The sequence below is a fragment of the Fringilla coelebs genome (assembly GCF_963513975.1).
Source record: "Fringilla coelebs genome assembly, chromosome: 3".
Taxonomy (NCBI): domain Eukaryota; kingdom Metazoa; phylum Chordata; class Aves; order Passeriformes; family Fringillidae; genus Fringilla; species Fringilla coelebs.
The window spans coordinates 45,249,415-45,273,757 of record NC_140030.1 but is presented as its reverse complement, the minus strand read 5'-3'; the positions used below and the strand labels follow the sequence as shown (position 1 = coordinate 45,273,757).

The 24,343-nt window shown below is 40.4% G+C and overlaps 1 protein-coding gene across 1 annotated transcript; it reads left to right on the top strand.

Moving 5' to 3' along the window:
• Positions 1-2,750: 2,750 nt before the first annotated feature.
• Positions 2,751-20,368, top strand: SNX3 (sorting nexin 3). Its single transcript, XM_084203027.1, has 4 exons — positions 2,751-3,037; positions 15,668-15,763; positions 16,093-16,217; positions 19,670-20,368. The coding sequence occupies exons 1-4, from the start codon at positions 2,876-2,878 to the stop codon at positions 19,773-19,775; spliced, it is 489 nt and encodes a 162-aa protein (XP_084059153.1). The 5' UTR covers positions 2,751-2,875; the 3' UTR covers positions 19,776-20,368.
• Positions 20,369-24,343: the final 3,975 nt, after the last annotated feature.

Sequence of the window (24,343 nt, the reverse complement as noted above, 5' to 3'; positions counted from 1 at the left end):
TGGCAGCTACTGCAGGGATCAGGAAGTAATTTTTCCACACAAGGCATTTCACAATTAGTTCAATGCCTTGTGGGTTTTGCCTTATCCTGAGTCAGCATTCCCCACAAGTTCTAACAAAATATGCCTATGCTGTCTAAAATCTGCTAACCTGGACACTTGTCAGAAAGGCTGGAGAGTTTTAATTGGGTAATGGAGAGATTTGGTTCCCTTTTCTGTTAAATATGACTCTTTCTTTCAAATAACAAAGAAAGAAACAAAAAACTACTGGAGAAGTATTACTGCCCAAAATTCCAGAATTAATTATCCATTAATATTGCTTGTATTGATTTGTGCTGTGAGACTCTGGTATCCATTTTGTCACATGAAGTTATGCCAGAAAATCTTTATGTTATGGTTTAATAAACAAGGTGTACTAACAAATCAGTGAGTACCTGATTGTTAAAGAATTTAGGTTCACTAGGATTTTCACTGATATGACAGAATATACTGACTTGGAAGGGACCCAGAAAGATCACTGAATCCAGTTCTAAATGCTTGACCTAATCTTTGAACCTACAAACACAGCTGACCTCTCTCCCCTCAGATTTGAAATTTCGCCCAAAGTGCAAGTCAGAAACAGAATTAAAACTTTTTTTTTCTGAGTTCATGCTCACCTTCATGCTGAGAAATGAACCTTTCTAACATGAAGAAACAACTACATATAGCATGTAGTTGCTTTTTCATGCTTCATGTTTCTTCTAGACTCATGTTCACAAAAAAAACCCTGGAACATGATTCATAGTAAACAACTGCATTTTCTGAGGATTGGAAGGAAACAAAGAGGCTCAAAGGACTCTGCTTTACCCCTACCCTCACTCCTTCTCCTTGCCTTATTAGCCAGTGTGGCATTTATGCTTTCTCGTGATGTAAGGGGGGCTCTAGTCATGAAGCTGGGCATCTTCCCCTTTGTCTCCCAGGTTAGAGGAGTTGTATTTGACTGCAGTGGGAAAAACAGAAATGGGACACCTCATGAAATCACTGCAGCCCCTTTATATACCCATGCTGTTAACAAGTGGGGACTAAAACAGTCACTTCCTGTAGCCTCCACAAGGCTCTCCACCACCAGCCATCCCTGACGGGAAAAGCAGACAGAATAGTGGCACTGTGAAGGTGTGCTGTGAGAAAAGCATTCAGCTTAAGCCTCACTCTTAATAGCTACCCAGCATGAGAACAAATTCTTTATTCATAACAGACACAGCAACTTCCCAAATGTACAGTACTGGACACTTTTTTGTTGCTTTGAACAGATAACAAAACCAGGCTTGGCCAGGAGACAGACAACATAGTTAAGACAACACCAGTGCTCTGTTTCTTTTTCACATTTGCAGTCAGATGTGGCAGCATAGTTTGTGTAACAAACAAAAGCTTTTCCATATGCATATGTAATCTCAGTAGAGTTAATGAGTTTTTTCTTGCCTTGCAGCACAACCAGTTTAATAACTAGTATAACTCAGGTAAATCTCCCCTTCATTCCTGCTTTGTAAAACTATAATTATAAAGTGAATAGTTAGCAGCCATTAGTGGAAGTAAGGAAGGTGCCTAGTACGTGGGAGAAATAACACTGAAGGACTGATGACAAGGAAATTCACAGAAAAGTTACCAAGCAGATCACCCAGAGTATACTGGTTATGGGGATGAACTATTTTTGAATTTTGGGATCATCTTGCTTTCTGATTACCTTTTTATTAACACAGACAACAGCTAACTAAACTTGCCAGATGTTAACTTTGTGTCTCTCAGATAGGATTTGTGGGCAGCCTGCCATTTTACCCACTGCCTACACAGGTTTTGGAAAAAATATCACTAGTTTTCACACAGTCTCATTCAACCTGGATAGTAAAGGAACATTACTAGAACTCCTTCATAAGAAACAATGGAAGGAAAATGATATATGCATTTAATTATTGGAGGGGTCTGAAGGCCTACAAGATGATAGAAAAATTTAGAAGTAATAGAGGATTGATATAAATTCAATTCACTGACATTCTAGGTAAACATTGCACTACTTTCGGAAATACTTTATTTATCCTAATATACCACCTAATCAGATAATGAGAAATTAAGACCTCATGTCTTGGAAGGGGACAATTCTGCTTCTCCCTTTCTCTCACTCTTTCTTGCTCTCTCAAGTAATTTTAATAACTTAGTCTGTAAACACTATCCTATCCTATCCTTAAAGAACTCTTTAGCTTTGCAAGTTATGACGACATAAAATCTGACCCCATTGGTAACATTATTATTAAATGTGTACCATTTGTTAAAATTGCAGTAAGTTTTAAAAGGCTTAAGGCAACTACAAACAACAGCGTCACATCAATTGCAGCTTGGGTTAGTGACTTGAAACTTTGTTTTCAACACGAAGCTTTTGGTGGGCATCTCCACCAGCCTACGTTTGCAGCGGGCTGCTTCCTTTTGTATAACACCTTGCATGTACAGCATTTCCCACCCAGTCTTTTCAATCCCCGAAGAATGAGGATGCGCGGGGAGAGCAGAGCCACCCCCCAAAACTCCCCGCCTCCGCCCCCGCACCCGGCCGAAGGGGTGGGCGGACCTGACAAATCAGCGCTCTCGGCCAGCGCTGTCCGCTCCCAGCGCCCCTGGGACATGTAGTTCAGAAGACGGGAGGCCGCGCCAGGCATGAGCAAGGGGGGCGGCCCCGAAGAACTACGTTACCCAGCTTGCCTTGCGAGTGCTGGCGGGCGGCGGGTGCGGGTGCGCGCTGCCGGTCGGTCAGCTGGGCGCAGGGCGGGCGGTCGGACGGCGCGGGTGGCGGAGGCAGCGGCAGCGGCGCTCGGGGCTCGATCGCTGGCTCAGGGGAGAAGGCGCCCGCTCCGCCATGGCCGAGACGATCGCAGATACCCGGCGGCTGATCAGCAAGCCGCAGAACCTCAACGACGCCTACGGGCCGCCCAGCAACTTCCTGGAGATCGACGTGGGCAACCCGCAGACGGTGGGGGTGGGCCGCGGCCGCTTCACCACCTACGAGATCCGCGTCAAGGTGAGGCAGCGCCGGCCCGGCCCGGGAGCCGGGTTGGTGGTGTCGGGCTCTCGTATCGCCCGGGGCTGGCCGGGGTGGCGGTGACGGGCTCCCTCCGCTGTGTCCTTCAGGACCGGTGTCACGGCTGCTGCGGTGCGGGGCGCTGGGGGGCGGTGGCAGAGCCGCAGTGAACTCTCAATCCTCGGCCTGGGGTTGATAACTCTGTGACGGGCTCCTGGTAGCTAAGGCGGTGCAGCTCGTTTCAGATAACCAGAGGACAAGTGCTCTTTCGGCTCTGCTGTGTACAGGTTGTCCTCAGACTGAAATATCGCTGTACTGAGAGAATTTTGCTTGTCTGTCTCCAGGTAAATAGAGGAGAGCAAACTCTCCACTCTCTGAGATGGAGTAATATGGGTAGATCTGCCCTGAGGAAGAGGTCAAGTTCAGGATTCCAGCGGCCTCAAAAAGTACATAGAGAAGGTGTAAATAAGTCTAGCGGGCACATGCACTTAGATCAGAGCCTGCTGAAGTGATAAGGTGTGTGTGTATGGAGGAGGGCTTCCTGTTCTTTTTGTACCTGAAATAAAATTGTAGTGCCTAATAAATAGAGCTGTTCTCACGATGTGCTGCTGTCAAATGTTTCTTCGTAGTAACACTAGAATCCTTCCTAGCTGGAAGAGCTGTTCAGTGATTTGCCCCAAAGGCTAGTAGTCTTAAGCTTGAGAAAAGCTCTGTGAAGTCATTACTGTGTTCCCTGGCCTTTCTAGTTTCATAAACAGGGCCCAGAGGAATGGTCAAAAAATGCAGTGTCTACAGCGCAGTCCTTGCCTGTGTCTGGTAGGGCCTGGAGGCAGGGAACCCTTTTTGGTCTACATGGCTAGAAATAAGCTGGGTGAGAAAGTTGGGTACTTACAGATGGGGGTTTTTTATAGGTAGTGGTTGAGTCTGCTACTTTGTATATCTTTGCTCTGTTATAATTGAGCTCTGTTATAATTTTGGTCTCTTATATATAATTGAACCTGGTCAGTTGTTACAGTCAGTAATAAAGCGTGAAACTTCATTGATTTCCTGCCCACATTCTCTGCAATATGTGTTCTTCACAGCAGGGAAGGATACAGCTAAGGACTGCTGCCTCGGTCACTAAAATTCACCAGATAAGACTTAATCTTGTGTGAATTTTCTGGTTTTAGAGGTCTGAATCTCCAGCTTGGTGTAACCTTACTTGAAAAAGAAAAATCGCCTGAAATCTAAAGCTACTAGGAAGGATACTTCTTTTTTTCTGATGCTTATAAATTGTCGTGTTCAGTAGCTATTTCTGTGTTTCATGATGTGTCTGTGGGGCAGGAAGAATAAACTAACACGCTTGTAGCCTATGTTTGGCATCAGTGTGAAGTCAAACTAGAACTTGCAGATTTGTGTTGCATTGCACTGCCCTTATCAGAACCCTAGCAATCCACTTAGAAGAAAGATGTGTGTAATTCTATCTTGCTGGAAAGTATTTGCACCTTAAGTTCCTGATGATGTTTCTTTCCATGAGACTGAGCATTTGGAATGGTTGGATCCAGGGAAGATGATCCAAAAGGGACTGGGCCATGATGTCAAGCTTCCTGTGATTAAAAAATAACAATTTTTTAAAATACTAAGCTGAAGTTCTTCATCAGAAAGGGAAGCAGAAGAACAGGTTTTGAGACAGGTTAGTCTTAGCCCACCTGGTGTTTGGGGTAGAAAATTCTGGATTCCTGTTCTAATTAAGACCAAGAATGATTTGAACAAATGTACCCTGTGATAGTACTGTGACCTTCCTCTGTTCTTCCTCCCAGACTGACTGCTGTGTAAACATTGCATCCTCCACCCTCCTTGCTCACATCTGTACTTGCTGGTATACGGGACTGTCTCCTGATCATTCCCTTTCCAGTTGTGCACTGCCGTACACATAGTTCATAGCTACCATGAACTGTAAATTTGACTTTTATGTCTCTGTGTGCTGGAAGGCTACAGAGCAGGTAATACGAGTCATGCAGAATTATGTTCACTCTCTAAACTTGCATCATTTAACTGCTTCTCAGCAGAACGTGGACCATGTCGCTAATACACAATTTTCAGCACAGAGGGAGAATTCAAACATGGATTGTTGTGGTATTGTATTTGTGAAAGATAGGCCTAGTACCATAAGCTGCTCATTGGAGTGTGGCTGATAATAGTCACCAGTGGCCTCTGTGGTTTGACAAGTGCCTGTGGTCACAGAAAGTAAGAAAGTAGCAGCTGATACTCAGTTTCCTTCAACAGTGCTGGTAGCAGCAGCAGAGCAAACCTGATAAGATGGTGTGAGTTACCTGTATCATATCTGGAGAGCTGTGTCTTCAAGTAACACCGGCAGTAAAACGTTAAGTGTGCAGAAATGGATGGCTTAACTGCTGCCAAATTCTGCTGAAAGCTAAAGGACTGTAGCCTCGTGTTACAGCTGGAAAGCATTCTAAGCCAGAAACATTGTCAGAGAGGACGCTGAAATTCAAGTTTGTGTTGAGACAATTACACTTGTACCATTGTCATGGTGTTTACAGACTCTGTAATTCTATCTTTGTCTGAATCTCAGAGCTTCACTTTTGGGGTTTTTTGGAAAGACTGAACTTGCTAGCTGACTCTTGAGGTGATATCTGATAAAAAGTATCTTGCAAAACATATGTGTGTGAAATACTGCAGAGTTTCCCCAAAACTTTTATTGGCAAGCTTTCTACCGGTACTGCAGTTGAAGCATTTTTGTTGTCTGGAAAGCAGCAAGTGGAACAACTTCATGCTTTGGTTCTTGTAATGCTGTATTCATCAAGTTCTGGTGGAAGTCAGAAAGCCTGATGGGGAACTCTAAAGTTTTGGGTAGACTGCTTAGCAGTACGCTACTGCATAAGCCAGGCAGTAGTGGTTTGGAACTTAGGAAGATTTGTCACAGTGATTGTCTCTGTGCAGGGTGGCTGTGTGCTGGGGTAGTTGCATGGTGCTTTGACAAGCATTTAAGTAGTCTTGAGAGGAGTGCTGCAGGTAGACCCTATGCAGCACTTTTAGCTAGGCAGCTTACTTCACAGATGGACAGTTGGCCAAAGTATTGACTTTCTGAGCCTGAGTCTGTGCATTAAATAACAGTCTGTTCTTGGCAAGCTGGACAAGGTGATGACAGAAAGCTTTCCACTGTAGCAACCACTATAAGGCACACAGTGTGGCAACGTGCCACTACAGTGCAGCCTAGCAATGAAAGTCAAACATCTTGTTTGGAAGTAAGTGATAGAAAATGCCATCCTGCTGTGCTAAAATAGCAAATTTGCGTGGGTCATGTTTTTGACAGGGTACTTGAGAATTTTCTTTCCATGAGCAGCATCAGGCAGAGCATTTGTACCATTCTGAGTTGTCCTTTGTGTGTGAAGGCTTAGGGTGAGCTAGACTGGGAATAATGCGGCAGGGTATAAAGTTTTAAGTGCTTCGTGTAGTGAAATAAAACTTGATAAAGTACTTACCTCATCTGAAGGTATCTCGATGATCACAATATGGTGATTGTGCAGCATTTAAAACTAACATAATCAACTAGACTGCCTGCTAAAGGAGTACAGTAAGCTCCTTAATTGCCCTTTCCTCTTGAGGAAAATTGTGAACCAAAAGTCAGGTTCTCAGTGTAAATACCCCTGTATGCTGTTTCTTTATTAGCTCTTCTCTTTTTGTTATTAAACCTTTTCATGGTGGGCTTGTTCAAGTCAACACTCTTGAATGAGGGCATAGGAATACCTTTACTATTTATGGACTAAAAGCCAGTTCTCTCTCTGAATTCCAGGAAGCAAACAGAACAAATTACAATTATCATATTAGCATCCTACAACATGTATTTAGTCCTCAGTCCAGTTTCAGGTATCATTTGTCTCTTACTGTAGTTGAGACATAGTTTTCTTGATAAGTGGGTCAAAAGGAGGGTCTTTGCTCAAGCAGATTCTGTGCAATAGCTTCAGTTGTTAAATCCTTTAAGGAGACAAGACTTAATCTTTACAAGCTGACTGATCCAGTGACTGGTGTCACACGTCACAGCCATACACCCATTGTAAAGGCAGTGCCATAAGAGATAAGCACTTTGGTTAGAATACCATCAACAAAGCGTATGGGTATCCAGGAACTTGCTACATTATGGGAAGTATCCTTTTGGCAACCCTGAGAATAGCTAAGTTGATTAGAGCATGGGGCTAAATAACACCAGGCTTGTGGATTCAATCCCTATATAGGCTGTTCGCTTAAGAGTTGGACTTCATGATTTTGTGGATCCCTTCAAACTCAGAATATTCAGCATTCTGGAAATAAACTGTTAACACTATTTCATCTGGTTTTGTTTCTGTAGAAGTAAAAGTGACTTCTGTGCTGCCCGTTTTGGTTGGGTTTGTCGCCTAGACTGAAGGGTTAAATCATCTGTTCATGGTTAGTGAGAACTTGCAGAGAAGTCATTGATATTCAAACTGACAGTTAGAAGTATAATAAAATACCTGTTACAGGAGCTATTAATCCAAACAGTTAAAGAATTCTTTTTTGTCAAACCAAAGCCAAGCTAAAAGACTTTGTCATCTTAGCTCTGTTCTTTAATGTTCAATGGCCTCTTGCCTCTAATCAGTATTACTAAATTTGGCCCTAAGGTATACCTTAGCTTTTTGATATTCCATAGCGCAGTTGCTTGTCTTGTAGTGTAGAAAGGGAATGTCTTGCTGTGCTTCCATTGCGAAATGCAATAGTTGGGTGGCTCCAGTGCTCTTTAGGGCACCAATCAGGTTTCCTGTATGTTCTGCAGACCTGCAGAGGTGCTCAACTGTGTAGGTTCAGTGTGGGGACGGAAATGAATACACAGGCTGTGAAGTGCCTGCAGTATTAAGAATAGTATTGCTTTCAAGGGATTGGGGAAGTTTATCTGAATACTGCTGAACTTGCATTGCTTTAGAAAATCCTGTTCTCTCCTTAACCAATTTTTTCAAGACCTAGTTTGGATACAATATTTACATTTCAGCATGTTTATAGTGGTCTGACTTGTGATTAACTGATTAACTGAAGTCTGACTGCTGTGATCAAGTCAGAGTAAGACAGAAAATGACCTAAAAGTCAAACTTGCTCAGAAAGCACTTGTGCCATGTTTTGCAAAGTGGTGCTCTTGAATGTGTTTTGCAGTGTTTTGTCCTTGACCAGTTCCAAATGTCCTGTCCTTCATGTTTGAAGCTGCAACTTCTTCCCCCACCACAAAAAGAATCAAATCGGCCATTCCTGTAGTTGACTTCAGCATTGTACAGTTTTGTAGTTGAAGCATGTGGTGGAGTCATGACTAAACACTGACTCAGTGGGGATGTGTTTACAGATGCATAATCAGCAGTAATTCTCTATTTCTCTACTACGACAAATCTTGCATAACACTGCAAGTCTGCCCTAACTATAGTAAATTGTGCTTTTAAAACCCATTCTAGACACTGCTACCAGTTAGGTATTCTCTACAAAGAATAAAACCACAGTGATTCAGGTGACCATTTTTCTGTTCTACAGCCTGGGTACTGCATCCTTGCAAACATTACCTGTTCCTTCAAGCAGTAATTCAGGAAAAGATAACTGGAAGGCTAAGAATTTCCAAGGACATTGATTAGGCAGACAGAGATGTAGAATGGCTTGGATGAGAGAAACTTCCAAAGCAAGGAAAGTGGATTTACTCTTGAACAGCTGGTTTTTTTTTTTCTGTAGAGGTTTGTAATTAAACTAGGTTCAAGAGGCTGGTCCAAAGGTACTGAACTAATTTGGCATTGATATCTGTTACTGTGTAAGTAAAATAACCAAGTTCCTGAATAGTGCTTCTTATTAATATAATAGTTTAACTGATGACTTGCCTTCCTTTTATTTTAGTGCATACAGTGCAGGTCTTGATTGTCATGTTTTAGGATTGCACTTTAGTACAGCGCAGAACAGACCAAATCAAATGGAACAATGACTAATCTTTATAGGACAGATGGCTGTAGTCCAGGTAGGCATGTGATGCCAGGGAGTTTTGATATGTGTTTATTTTTAGATGGCTTGCTGGAAAAGTGTTAGCTTGAACTTTAGAGCAGTCTGGTCTCTGCTGCTTTTCATCTGGGGAAATAAATGATGCAGCAGAGGTTTATGTCTTCTAACAGTAAGGGAAGTATTTAAAGTTTTTTCACTTGGTAAAGCAATGCGAGTTGCACTGCTGGAGGCTGTTTTAACAAGTGCTTAATCCAAATACCTGTGGAGCTGTAACACTTGAGTAAAGGGTCTGAAGTTGCTATTGTTGCTCTAACTTCTAACATAAAAAGGATGAAGAAGCCCTAACCTTCTAGTCAAGGTATAAAAACAAGCATTCTACCAACTGAACACAGGTCCATAGTTTGGTTATTTCTTTAGAATCCAATTCAAAATCTGTGGTATTCCCCAGAAGACTCTCCCATATGACAGTATAGTTTGTGTTGGCCACAAAGCCTATTGAAAGTATAACTATAAGCTAGTATATAGCAACTTTACTCTAAAATCCAGAAGAAAATGAAGCTATAAAGTGGTTTAGAGCCACCTCTAGACCTGAAAATAAAGCTTTAGAGATTATTTCTAAAGGCTTAAGCTGTAGCACCCTCTAACTTTTAAGATACGCTGCAGATTAATGAATAGGAGTTGGAAGCCTTTCTATAGCTTTTAGTGGCTACTTAGGAGTGTTGTGTTACTGTTCCAGTAAAACTGGAAATATGAAGAGAATTTTTTGCTACTTAGTAGACTCATTTATAAAGTAGTTAACTTACTGCTTTTTTTCTTGTGTATTTGAAGTATAGGGATGCTAGACAGTCTCTAGCTCACAAAGCATATTAAAAGTTTAGTTTTTGATTAAAAAATTAGTAACTTCAGCAATTCACTGAATTTTTTTTGTCCTCATTTGACTATAGCTGATAGATGTCAGTAATGATGCTAAAGCATCAATTTATTGTGATCCCTTTTCAGTCATTCCTAATGAGGAATGAGTAAGAGAGCATTACAGTAGGTCAAATCAGAGCTGTATGGCTGTTGCGCCTTGAATTGTGTAAAAGTAGCAATCCCTTCTCTTTCAAATCAATATTTGGTATTTCACAGGAGGCTTTGACTTGCTAACCCAAATCTAGTTACTAGTTCTGTCTGGGTTTTCTAAAAGTCTTTGTCCAAATGTGTCCTCAAAGCAGGCTCCAGTTTTTATTTTTGGCTTCTGAGCATGGAGCCTGAAGAATTAAGAATCACTAAGCAGGCTCTTTTTCTTGGCTTACCCTATTCAGAGTCTTTTAACCATGGCATACCATAATTCAGGTGTTTATGATGTTGTTGAATTTGTTCAGGTGATGATAGATGCTTTTTGGCAAAAATGCGGGCATCCCTATGATCATTTTTCAGAGAGCAACTCTGGACTCAAAGCACTGGATTTGGCAAAAGTTATGATAGTCTCTGTCACTATGTTGCTATTAGGATTTCACTGTCTTAGTCTTTAAGGTAGAAAACATCCTGGCCTCATAGCTTCAGTACTGCAGAGTGGGAAGCTCAAAAGTTCTTGGTATAGTTTAAGTCAGCATTGTTTAAAACTTGCGTGGTCAGATTTTTCAGTGTTCTCTTAACTTTTTTTTTTTTTTTAATGTGACCTATCTTCAGTAGATCTGGACACCAAATGGAGAACTTTGTTTTGATGAAAAGGACTGAAACTTAGAAAAATAACAGTCTCTAGTCTGGCATTTTGCAGTGGGGAAAGAGCTTTCCTTCAGTAATATACCCACCAAAAATCTAAACTTCTAGAAACTGAAGTTTAAAGCATGTTTTCCTTCTTTCTTGCTTTTCATAATTGTAGGAAATTGAGAGGTAGCTACTTATGTCGAGTCGGGAAGGAAACAAACCACTGGCAAGGTTTCTGCAATAACAGTGGACTGCTGGAGCCAGTTTCTTGTACTAAAGGACAGCAGGCTCTTATGTTAAGAAAATCATAATGCTTTTTTTATCCACCCTGACTGCTATTTACTGTCGTACCCCAGAGCTCCCTTTGACTGTAAATGTAGTCAAAGGGTGTAGGCTCTTGACAAAGATTACAGCTTGCATGAGACAGTCAAGATGCTTGAATTTAGCTTCTGAGAGTCAAAGCCACAAACTTTTATCAAAAGTGAGCTGTGTGTGCTTTCTTTCACTCTATTTTAATGGAAATAGAGTTCTCTCAAGGCTACCATAAACTACTTGAAAAGGTGACATCAAAGTAGGTGCTGTGGCAACAGTGCAGCTTTATTCTCAGTCTGTTTGGAGTGGGAGACACGGGCAATGCAGTGCTGCTACTGACTGTTATGGTGGCAGATGAAGAAATTAGCCAAATTTACCTCAAACTATGCTGAGCAACAACATCTGGGGAGTTTGCTATTGTGGGGGTGGACTGGACTACAGTGTCACACAATCTTGTGGACTGTCAGCATGTTCTTTGAAGGAACCCAAATGCAATTTGCATTTGATTTATATCTGGAAACAAATTTTTAGGAGCAAGTCTGACGATTTGCAAGACTCTTCCACTCAGTGGATAAGCTAGTCTAAAAACTAAGACTTAAAAATATTTAGAATTATTTTATTAATTTAAACTAATTATAAACAAATAAATTAGTGTAGTTTTCCTCCTGCATTTAAGTTAATTTGTTTACCAGAATGGCTGCATTGATGACTGTATCTGAAGCTGAATGGACAGTAATGACTAGTACTCGAACTACTTGCATTCTGCTTGTGAAATTCTCTTCACTTGCATACAATTTTTCAGCTTCTAACCGGGCAGAGCTTGAGGAGTGACTGTATTAAGAGCTGGAAGACTGTTACCTGGTTATCTAATCCACTGTTTTAGGATTGTCATTTGCTTCTGAGGTGAACTGGGAATCTCCTGAATTTAGAGTCAGGCTCAAAGTTGAATATGTTATGGTGACATAGATGAAGCTGAAAAAACATGCTTACTGGGAACACGGATTTTGCCCTGAAGTCTGTTAGTAAGGAACCACTGCTTCCCATTTCTAGTTTGTCAAGCACTAGCCAAATGACTGTAGAAAGTTTGTTTGGCATCTGAGCGGAGAAATGCAGGAGTGACTTAAGGATCTGAGTTTGTCACCAGTTGTTTAATTATGTAACTTGGCACCAGTTTGGACAATATTTATTCTGGTGTACTGGCTGGCCATTAACTGCCCCAGCAGAATACAGGCTGTTTGACAGTTGTCAGAGAAAGCCTAATGGTGTCTATATAGAGACAGTGCTACACAAAATCTGTCTTGACTTTCTATGGCTTTGGATTTTGGGCTGTGTGTGACTTCTGCAGAACTGGTTTGTTTGTCCTTCTGCAACAATGCTTTACCTGCAGTTCTGACTAGTGATTTACAGTTGTCTAACATCTTGGGTGATGCATAATCGTTTCAGGTTGAAGGCTTGCATTCAAACTGCTAAGCAGAATGATTTTGGACTAAGAAGCTGTTGATTTTTTTTTTCCAATAAATGGTATGATTATTACACAGCTGAAGAAAGAATTGCTGCAGAAATTGTGCTGAAATTATTACAGGAATGAGCTGTGCTCCAGGGGCTGTTCCATGTTTCATGGTGTCATGAGTTTTGTGATAGTAGACTTTGCAGCTCAGCAGGCCAGAAAGTTGGCATTATAATGCTGAATAAGCATGGGCAGAAATGCTCATAAAAATGAAACTAGCCTGACTTCGAGTTTTGTGCCTTACTCTGCTCTCTGTTCTAGTAGACAACCAAAGCACAGGAAGCACTCAGAATAGCTGGTGGCACCTTAGCGACTGAACAAGGATAACTCAACATAAAATGTCAAGCAGAGAATAACATTTTTGATAGCCTGCATGGTCTTGAAATGACAATTTAATAGAAAATGAAAGTTTCTGTTGGCTCTTCAGGATTATCTCCTACCAAATTCTTGCCCAGTGAATCCCCATGCTTCAGGAGGTGTCTGGCTTGCTTAATGAAAACTATCTGTCCATGGGAGATGGAGGCTGTAGGGCGTGCAGAAGTCCAGCCTACTGAAGCAAAGGGTGATCTGTTCAAACAGGTCAATAATCCTTAGTGAAAAAGGCCCATACGGTAACTTCAGATGTGAATATAGCCTGAATTAAAAATAGGGACCTAAGATGTAGATAGGTTAAGCGTATAAAACAGGACTCTCAAATTGCATTTTTAAATAGATCCTTCCTAACAGCTGCTTACCTTAGGAACACTGCTCTGTCAGTACTTACTTCTAGAGGAAGGAGCATTGCTGCAGTTTCTGGGTTTAAAGAAACATGAGGTTTAGAAATTATCTCAGTAGATAGCTCTAGTTCGTATCCAGACCAGGCAAACATGTACTTTGTTTTAGAATATAGTTGTCAAGTTGTGACTTGTAAGACACTTAATTTAGTCCATGCCTTTTGACATACTTAACAATCTGAATATTTATGGTACTTATGATCAAAATTTGAGGAGATTTTTCAATCCACAGGGAAAGCAAAGAACTCTGTCCTTTTCTCCTACTTGCTAGCTGAGCTAGCATGTCAGAAGTTGAAAAGGGAATGTAGAAGGTAAAGTGAGCTCAATTGGCGCTTCTACCCCCACATTGTATTTGTAAGCCTAGTATGTTGTTTAGAGAGTAACTTTATAGACTTCATGCCTAGAAGCATGAAAAGAGTTCCTGAAGACCTGGGAACTTAGGGTTTTTTGCTGCTTTTATTCAGTTCTAATCCCTTTTTTAGTAACTTGAGAGAGAAATGAATATTTTCTGCAGGTGAGAACCTATATGTTAAATATTTTAAAGGACTTTCTGCCAGAGGCACTGACAAAGAGTTGATGTACTGGGTAATGGTGGACTTGGTTTAAAAAACAATAGCTGAAATCAGAGGAGAATAATCCAGTACTTAACTTCTGGGAGTCTCCTTCATGCATTCTGGGGAACCTAGCTGTATTCACACTTGAGTAGAGTATTCTTACCATCAAGACAAGAGTGTTTATTTATAAAGCCTGACATCTGACTTTAGTCCTAAATGCAATTTTATTATTGGTCACAAGTACAGTCAACAATATTTTACCTGGGAAAGAGAGCTTGAATACTTTCAAACATTTAGCAATAAGATACCATAACAAAATATTGTTCTAAACTTTATCACTTGTAAATTATGAACTTGCATAAAGTGAAAGTAGACAACTAATTTATCAAGTACTATTGTGTGACAGCCAGTACTGGCTGGCAGCAATACAATGACCCAAGTCATGGACTTGCCTAGTGAATGAAAATATATCTGCAATTAAACCTGTTTTGAGCAGCCAAAAGTATTCCCTAGTGATAACTTAAACATAACATGCTACAAGTGATATTGCACAGGGGTATCTACTCAAACAGTGACGAGATCCTGAGTTAGGTGGCCTACTAGATTAAAAACAAAACAGCAAAAAGTAAAAGGCAGTAGCTGAGAATGACTACTGCATCTGCCATCAGGAAAGCTGGAGGTAAGTGTAGCCCCAAGTGAACATCAGCTTCCTAGAGTGCTCCTCAAGAGGCTTCTTTAAAAGTATATAAAGACTGTTTGTGAATTTGTAGTCTGACAACAGTAGGCATTATTCTGTGACTTCTGGTTGTGTATGGTAATTACAGTCTCATGCTCTCACTTTCAGGAGGTCATAACTCCTAGAAACAATTTTGTAGTGTTCTAGCCAGGATTTCATTAGGAGAGGATTCTCTCAGTGTGTACTTTTAAAATAATGTGTGAGTTGGATTGCAAAAGTGCGATAACACTGCACCACAAGAATGAACAGAACTAATGCAGGCTCTCACACAAGTTAGTATAAGGACTTGTAGCAGGGTGCCTCTGTATTTAATGGTCTTGTGCAGAATTATAACCTTGCTCCCATGTGATGTCCCTTTCAAGGGTGTTAGGTTTAGGTGCTGTCTCCTAGCCCTGTTCAGCAAAGCTCTCCCTAGTCATACTCTTCTTGGTTTAACTTTGTAGTCAAACAGTCTCATCTCCTCAGCACTGAATGTTGTAATGCATCTCAGCCTTGTTGGGTAGCTTCTCTGTAGCTACCCAAACTTGGCAGCTTGTGCTTTCAAATCTTCATCCGTCCTGAATGGATTCACTGTAAGACTTACAGGTTTTGCTTTTGAAGATTCTGCAGGCCACGTTGTATCAGGGAGTAGAAAAGTACAGGAAGTTTGGTTAATGTCCTGTGCTGATATCTGAAACATTCCCTTGAATGCAGTAAGAGAAACTTGTGTGGAATAAGAATTTCTTCCCCCCTTCCTGTCTCCAATTTTGTATATAATGGGAATCCAGTTCTTGAGACAGTAAGAATAGCAGATGCTTCTGCAACCTTAGAAACATTCCAGGTGGCCAGCAGATCACATATTCTGCTTGGTGATATGATGACAGAATACCAGTAATTGGGATACCATATAAATGAGGCTCATAGCTATGCTGTTCGAGGCACAGCTTACTCATGTAGCTTAGAGCCTTATCTCTGTATCTTGAATGTTTCTCAGTACTACTGTTGTTGCTTAAATGGAACTACTGTGTAACTTAACAGTTTGGTTCTTTCTTCTGTTTATCAAAACTTCTAATCTGTCTAATCAATAGCTTGTGTTCTTGTTTTCAGACAAATCTACCTATCTTCAAACTGAAAGAATCTACAGTCAGAAGAAGATATAGTGACTTTGAATGGCTAAGGAATGAACTAGAAAGAGAAAGCAAGGTGAGTAAAATGAAAAGTAAATACAAGTCTTCATAGACATGCCAAGAGTCATGATGCTGAAATGTTTTCATTGTGTTATAAACCAAGTGTATCAGTCTTATCAAGCCTCAGTGCTGCAATGCTAGAGGCTTTTTGTTTTAATGGTTTTGAGTTAATTCAGAGATAAACTACTTGATTTCAGCTTACCTGTGTGGGCAAGTACTGTTCTTCTCTGCTCATGTTTTTTTACTCCACCAGGAATGTGACTGGTGAGTTGGGTCTTCTAGGAGGAAGAGGTGGATGAACTTGCTTACAGGCTGCACTTAAGGACACTTGTGTAAATCTTTCAGGTTGTGGTACCACCTCTACCAGGAAAAGCTCTTCTCCGCCAGCTCCCCTTCCGAGGAGATGATGGTATATTTGATGATTCCTTTATAGAGGAAAGGAAGCAGGCTCTTGAGCAATTCATAAACAAGTAAGTGTTAGATCTAGTTATTTAGAGACAAACCTGGAACTCAGTCCTGAAAAACTGAATTGAAGCTACTAATCCTCCTAAGGATGGTAACTCCACTAGGTTCAGAATGTTAATTTTCACATAATCTTGCAGTAGGACAACTAACATTACTCATACCATGTTTAGTTTGGGTATTTTAGTGCTTACCTGAACAGCTGAAATGACTGTTAGTGTTGTTGTTAATTTATGCAAATTGCTACTAAAATTATAGTGTTCAAAATAATTCTACTTTATAATTTCTGGAAAGATATCTTCCAACTGGGTGAATGGTAGAGCTTACAGTGGACTTACAGCAGTTTACTTTGATTGTAGATGTGAGGTATTATCAGTTTGTGTGATGATGCATATTTTCTCTAATCATCTTGAGAATCTTTCTGAAGATTCTGAAGTAAAAACACTACTCGAGGTATGCACACATAGTTTGAAATAGTCTCTGTGGATTTTGTCCCTGCCTTTCAAAGGGTGAGCAGAAATTATAGTAACAAAGTCTTATGATTCTTTTTCCGCCATCTGACTCTACTAACCACTATCTGTACAGTGACCTGAGTAGCTGGTTTAATCTCTTTAACAATGTAGATCCAAACAGTGGGTAAGGAGTGTTGTCAATTAACCAGCTCTTCTGGTTAATGCTGTTCAGACCAACTGGATTTGGGACTGCTCCCTCAGGGAGTTCAAGCCTGTCAGTTCCCCTGGCATTCTAATCTTGTCCAAATAGTAATGCTGTTTAACAGGAATAGAAGATGCCTGTGAGTTATGCCAGAACTTACAAAAATGTACTTGTCAGTTACTGTTAGTTCAAACATGTGTCTTGGAGGTGCAAGTGACTGGTTCACTAAAACTATCTGTCCTATACAAGTAAGTGTTACCATATGAAATCTATGAAAGTTTTCTTCACATAGTTGCTTCTTAACTCATTTTAGAATGGTTCTGAACTGGTAAAATGCTTCAGACTGCTCTTGTTGCTGTTTAAAGACAAGTGGAGTGAACTTCCAAGGCATCCAGTAGTAAGATGGAATATGTTTGGGTTTGCTATAAAATCAAGGCAGTCATGGCTGTAAAGTACAACCTTTATCCATGCAGACTTGGAACTCTATCTTAAATGGAGAAAAAGTACACTTACTGAAAGTTTTGTATGCTGAGTCTAGCAATATGCATGGAAGAGGACTGTTCTGAAGCAGCTGATGTGAAACAGTCATCTTACGCTGTCTCTCTGAAAAACTCCGTATAGCTGACAGAAATGGAATGGCCAGTTTATCAGTATCCATTTTTCAGTCTTGCTGCAAGTAATAAATTGATTTTGTGGAAGTGTAAAACTTGTTGATTATTTTTTCCTCCTTTGAAACATAAACAGAGATTAATGTAGATATTGATATCATGGCAGAGTTGAGTACATCTGGAATAAAGCTTTTCAGGCACAAATCATAGCAATTTAACTCATTGGTGTATTCTAATGGCATGACCAGCTCATGATGTAAGTATTACTAAAGTTTTGAGCCATGTAGAAGCTTTAAGGCTTCTGCCAAGTACTCTGGGCACTAGTGAATTTATACCTGAAGGTCCTTTGCATAGTACATTCACATTATTGCATAATCAAAGTTGATCTTTGCTTCCAGAATTAAAGAGTCCCTCAGATAACTGATATCACTGGAACAAAAAAAATCTTGGTGCACCAATGCTAGTTCTTAATATTCAGGAGTGTGAGATGGATGTTATTGAGAAGCTTTTTCCCTCGAGATGTAAAATCTGAATTACAACAGTGCAGCTTGAGTCAGTTCTCTTGGGCCAGTTTGCTGGCACCACCATCAGTACTACATACAGTGACATTCACAAGGGTTTGTCTCAACCTGACTTTGAAATAGATGAAAATTCTTGAAATAGCAGCTGCTATGTGTAAGGGTCACCTTGGTGAAAAATACTGAGGAAAAGCCAATGCAGAGTAAGGTATTCCTGTGAAACCAAGAGCTGAATCAGAGATCAAATCTAGTCTTGCAATTCAGCCACAAATTTTCAAGCCTTCCTGAAAGGAAGAAGGAATTTGCTGCTGCCTTATCCTCTTCTATATATCTCTTCCTTGAAGTTTAACATCAGTAACTTCATTCTGATGGGGTAAGAAACTCAAACTAGTTACTCTAAACTGTCATCCTTATGAACTAGTGCTTGAGACTGCTGGCCTTTCTAGAACCTGGCAAGATGGGTAAGTTTTTATAACTGCTCTTGAAATAATCCATCAATACTGAATAGGAAAGCTCAGCTTCCTCATTATAGGTTGCCCTCAATGACAAGTGAGTAGTGACAAGTGAGTGTGCTCTGTGGTGAAGTAAACACTAATAGATAAATTTGGAGAAGATGCACAGAAGTGCTGGGAAGTGGTGCTGAGCCACTGGAGCTGAATATGTTTTGTATGTGTTCAGCCAGATGGGTAGAAATGTTCTAACAGATATGGAGGCCACAAGGCTTACAGAAGCTGCCCTTGGGACCCTGGGGGACTTTTCTCTCTGAAGAAAGAAGTCTGTCTTGATTGACCAACTGGATGTAGTTTTTTTCTAACCAAACTGCATTAGGTATTCGTGTCTGTAAATGATGAACTTTCAGCTATCTGATTCTTTTGGATTTTTACCTGCGTGGTAAAAATGTAATTTTAAGGGTTCAATGGTATTTTAAGGGTTGTGATTTTTTTCCAAGTTTGTGAATGTCTCCTAATTCAATTTCAGCTCCTTTACTGCTTTACTACTTTACTTTAAAAAGATGGTTTTTCAGCTTAAATTAAATCTACAGTAGAGATGCTGGTGTCCCCTAGAACAGGCAAGCTCTGTCTCCTGTGTTTGCAAGCTGCCACATGTGCAATGAGCAGAAGGGCCAGCAATGAGCACACTGGCTGTGTGCAGTGCTGCCCATCCAGGCCAGGACATTGGTTAGGGTCCAGTCTCTGTCTGGAGCAGTGCCGGAGCCTTCAGAAAACCTTCACACCCCCTGCTGGAGCCAGGCTTCAGCTCTGCTGCGACAAGCTGCTGCTGACACTGAAAATGGAGGGGATAAGTGGCCTTTAAAAGGGTGTCCCATGGCAAAGGTGTTAAGACCTTTTTTTAAAAAAATCCTCTTGCCTTTCTTAGCTCTAGATTTCCTAATGCTAGAATAAGCACTTACTTGGATAGTCCCATCAATTGCTGGTGACAGATGATGTAACATGCTTCCAAGGGATCAGAGGTAGCTCAGGGTTCCTGTGGACTAACTTCTTCTGGGGAAGCGTGATAAATCTTGCTATTAAACAGCATTCTAGTTGCCAACAGTGAAGTGAAAGGGGGATTTGTGCCCAAGTGCAGAACAATAGGTTATTGGTACAAACCTTGATCTGCAGGATAGCTGCAAGTAGGCTCAATTGGGTCACACTAATGCTTGGTTTTTTTTCTCTCCAGGGTTGCAGGCCACCCACTGGCACAGAACGAGCGTTGTCTTCACATGTTCTTACAAGATGAAGTAATAGATAAAAACTACACACCATCCAAAATAAGGCATACTTGAATTTTAAAAGCATCTTCTCAAATATTAGTGGTTCTTATGCTTGGTTTTAAGAGGTTGTAGTTTGTCTTAGCATGCTGAGGATGAACAGGCGCGAAGTCTCCACTAACACCAGTACACTGCTTGGTCTTTGCATATGCTTTATAGCATTTAAGAACTCACTTGTCTTCTAGCTAAATCCCTCTGAATCCTTGATTTAAGAGTATTATACTATGAAACCATCCACCCCTTGCAATGTCTCACAGACCTTTCCACTATTATTTGCAATGACTTAACAATGTTTACTGACTTGGCCTTACTTGAACTTTCACAACTGTAGTGTCACGTGTTCACTTGTATTTGACTCAAATGCTATGCTGTTTCTGAGGTAGTCACCTGTCTGAATGTCTGTAGAAAGACTGCTTTATTTCTGATATTCTGTATGAGAAACACTTATGCAATTGTCTTCAAGCTTGTAAAACACTTTATACTGAAGTAATGAGGGAATTATCTTTATATTCTGTAAGAGGAAAAAATTGAATTTATATACTAAAGTAACTTGTCTAAAGTTTTGAAATAAAAGCGAAAATGCACTTCAAATGTTTTGTCACTCTTGACCTTAAGTGTGGAGTGTCTCATGCTTTATGAGGAGGAGGGGCTTGACTATGCTAAGTGAACTGGTGTTACAGCCTCACTGTGATGCTTTTGCACAATGTAGTTGTGTATCACTAACAGCCAGCACTAAATACCCTTAGATGCTGGCACTCACTCTGGAAGTGTTAAAGAACACATAAAGCTATAAAAGGCTGGGGAACCACAATACAGGAATACCACTTGTGGAAGCTGGAATACCACTTGTGAGAGGCAATCAACAGATCTGTGACTTTAATAACTTTGGGAAAAGGGCACCTTTCTGCCTGGCATGAGAAGCGTCAATCCAGCTTCAACTAGGTAGTGAAAACTATGCCATCATATAGAAAAAGGAATGTTTACATAACTTATGACATTATTCCTAGTTTAAAATAGCTCTGCTCTACAAATAGAATTAGGAACATGAAGTCATACAAGTCTGCTGTGAAGTCATACAAGTCTGCTGTCAGAGGTGATCATAGACCACTTCCCTGAACACTGAAGGACAGGTGAACTGTAGCATTGTGCTGGTTTGACCACTGGTGCAATGCAGGTGCTGGATGGCTGAACTTCAGCACTGCTGAAGTTGTCTTTTATATGGAAAGAAAGTGAGCTAGAGAAGCTTCCTTAGTCTTCCAAATGTGACATGGAAGTTGCCTATCCAGATGCTCTTGACAGCAGATTCCAGGCTATCCTAGTAGCAATCTGCTCTAGAGTTTCATGCTATTTGGTAGCTATGTGTTGGCTTAGACTCAGCTCTGCTGCTTTTTTCCTTCTTATGACATTTAATCTCTGTAAAGAGCATCCTACAAACTTTCTGTCAAATTTAGTAGCTTCTTTTAACTAAGACCATTGACCTCATTTATGGAATTCTGAATGTAAAAGACTGAACTGATGAAGCAGTGGTGGCTGGCTGGATTACACATAGTACTAGTGATTAGCTGCACTGAATAGATAGATGTTTGAATAATTGCTCTGCATAATTTAAATTTAGGTGGAAACCTCATACTTAACTGAGACTACACTGATTTTCTCTTAACTGTTCTATTCATGAAACCAAGGACCAAAACTGACAGTCCATTTGCAGCCTAGGGCTGTCGCTTTTCAAGGTGTTTTTGATAATGTAAATAATTTCCAAATTTCCCTCTCCTTGTTGAATCACCCCTAAAAGTTGAGTTATTCTTGAAAAGGGGGAAAGAAGGATTAAATATATTGAAGTTTCATTATGTAGGTTTAGATACAAAGTTATTTTTCTTCTCTCAAATGTTATTTTCTGAGAGAAGCTTCTTCCAGAAATCAGAGTAAATGCCATATCTTAAACCTGAAAGATGATGACACGATCTCTATCATTTGCCATGAAAAAAACCTAAAATATTTAAGCTGAAGTGTGAAAAGCTGCATGCTTGATGTCAAAGTATTCCTATTTCCAAAGTGAGGACTTTGGAGCATTAGTCTCTTAGAATGACAGGGCATTTGCCTAGCACTCTGTGATCTCACCTGGCCTTAAGTCCTTCAAGGCTAGCTAGAGACCCTAATTCTAGTGTAGGATAACTGGTTGTGCTTCAGCGTAATGGGCAGCAGTGGGAGCAAGACACAGTTGAGATTAGCTGTGCCTAAACCATAGGGATCTGGGCATGGTCCCAGCTTGTGCTTGTCCTGCAGCTGGGCCAGGTCTTGCAGGTAAGAGGATGAGATACAGGTGTGGTCCCATTGCCCTGCCTGCTTTGCCAGTGTGCTCTGTTTTGTCCTCTAGCCTGGGCAACATAGGGACTACAGCAAACTGCACAGTGTGATTGCCTGGTTGCCTAGGAGGGTGGATGTAGTTCATGCTTATTACTGCTCTGGGACAGCAGCATGAATCTTACTGAAATGAATGTTCTGTGATGGATTCTGTGCAGCACTGGGTAAGTCTCTAGCTCACAGACTGAATTGTCACAGAGTTGGAGAACCTCAATTGATTTTTCTACACTATTAGGTTCTTTTTAGTGTAGAGAACAGAAAATAGTTGGAGATTATTACAGGTGCAGGAAGAATGGATTATAAACAGTGTGTTAGTTTCTTTCTAAGAATGTGCTCTGCCCTGTGGTAAGTGCATTTTTAAGTGCTCCAAGCTAATTTATATAGAAGATACTTTGAGGTCCCATAGCCTGTGACTCATCTTGTGTATTTATGGTCTGTCTGTCTGTCTGTCTGTCTGTCTGTCTGTCTTGGAAAAGATAGAATGTGAGACCCAGCAGGCTGCAAATGAAAGAGAGTTAAAACTTTGATCTCTGAAACATGTGAGATTTTTGAGCTTGAAAGTCAGCAGAGCTAGGATTTCACTTGTGACCTGTATTCCTTGGCACTGCAAGCCAGTGATTTACACAGTATATTTCTACCTGTAATTTTAGCATGCATGGTTCTTCAGTTATCATTGCCATATGAACAATGCATTTCCCTTCTACTATTGCCGAGTTGTTGTGTTGATTAGGAGTTGTTTCCCTCTTTCTTTGATGTTATTATGCAGTTAGACACCTTAATAAAACCTCAGTCTTTTTAATTGAAGCAGTGCTTTTGTAGTCATCACCTTTTGTTAGCTGCACAGTTTACTGGTACTAAAAATTGTAATAACATGCAACAGAAGGCACATACTGGGGTAGGCCTCTGATGCACTTAGTGTTGTATCCTAGAAAAAGCTACCTGTCACCTTCTTGAGAAAGAAACCTTGCAGCTGGTATTTATTTGGATTATAGAAAATAGCTCCATGTAGGATCTCACAAGGCAGGATCACCTAAACTACTCCTTTAATGTTTGCCTAATCTGTTTTTAAAAACCTCTGATGATGGAAACTCCGCAGGATCTAGGGCAATCCATTTTAGTAAACAATATTTTTATTCCCTGGTAATAGGGGACAGTGAAAGAAGCTGATTAAGGACAATGGTTGAAAGAACAGTGGAAATTAATTTAAATTCAATATATTTTTATTCTTTGTAAATACAATGAGTACAACTTTTTAACTTCACAAATCGGTTAATCCACTTTGTACAGGAAAAGTTTTACTCATTCTATGATAGTTCAAGTGCTGATCTTTCTCAGTGCTAGTTCCTAATAACAAATCAAATTTTGAAAAGTACAGCAGCTATCTTTAAATGTTTTTTCTTTCTACATTATTCGTACATCAAATAAGCAGCTTATAACGTTTTTGTGTGTGAGAGAGTGTAGGCGAACAAGGCTTCAAAATTAGAACCTGGAGTTTTCTAAAAAGGCATTGGAGACTTTTGGAAATTGTTAGCATTGTATCAGTCAACAACCTTTATTTCTTTGAAATAAAATTCCTTCCATTGATTTTTTAATAGTCATTTCATTTCTCTGCACATCTCATTGACAAAGAGTTTGGCCACCGTTGCCTTTGGTTTCAGCACTGCGCCAACGGGACAGCCAGCAGATCACTGAAGCGGTCATCTCCATTGTATTTGGTTTTGCTGTTTTAGTCTTCCTTTCTTGTGTTGTCTCTTTTCAGGTGTGTGTGTGTGTGTGTGTGTGTGTGTTTGAATGTATGTCTGTGTGTGGAAGAAGAAGGAGGGAAGGTTGGGGAGGAAATGTATAAAGCTCTTCTGTCTTTGAGATGTTAACCGAACAAATTGTGGTGACATCTGCGTCAAAGATCACCAGTTCATTTTGTAGGAAGAATGGAGCTGCCGTCATAAGCTACCTTTTAATCAGTTCTGAAGGCCACTTCATGATGCATTATAGCAGAAGCAATGTTTTGGTAACTTGGTCTCAAATGTTGCCTATCGTATTAAAAACATTTTCCCAACATAGGCTACTTTTAAAACAATTCTGAAGGCCACCACATCTTGTGTTACAACAGAAGCCAAGTTTGGTCACCCGGTTCCAAATACTGAACAAGCTAAAGTACCTTCTTTCACATTTTGTCTCAGATCTGCCAGTTGAATGAGAGAATAGCAGAGTCTTTGTTAACT

Excerpts from the sequence above, each read along its gene's own strand:
- SNX3 (XM_084203027.1), top strand. The coding sequence starts at position 2,876 with ATGGCCGAGACGATCGCAGATACCCGGCGGCTGATCAGCAAGCCGCAG. Across the intron at positions 3,038-15,667 it reads CCTACGAGATCCGCGTCAAG|ACAAATCTACCTATCTTCAA; the intron begins GTGAGGCAGCGC and ends TCTTGTTTTCAG. Across the intron at positions 16,218-19,669 it reads CTTGAGCAATTCATAAACAA|GGTTGCAGGCCACCCACTGG; the intron begins GTAAGTGTTAGA and ends TTTTCTCTCCAG.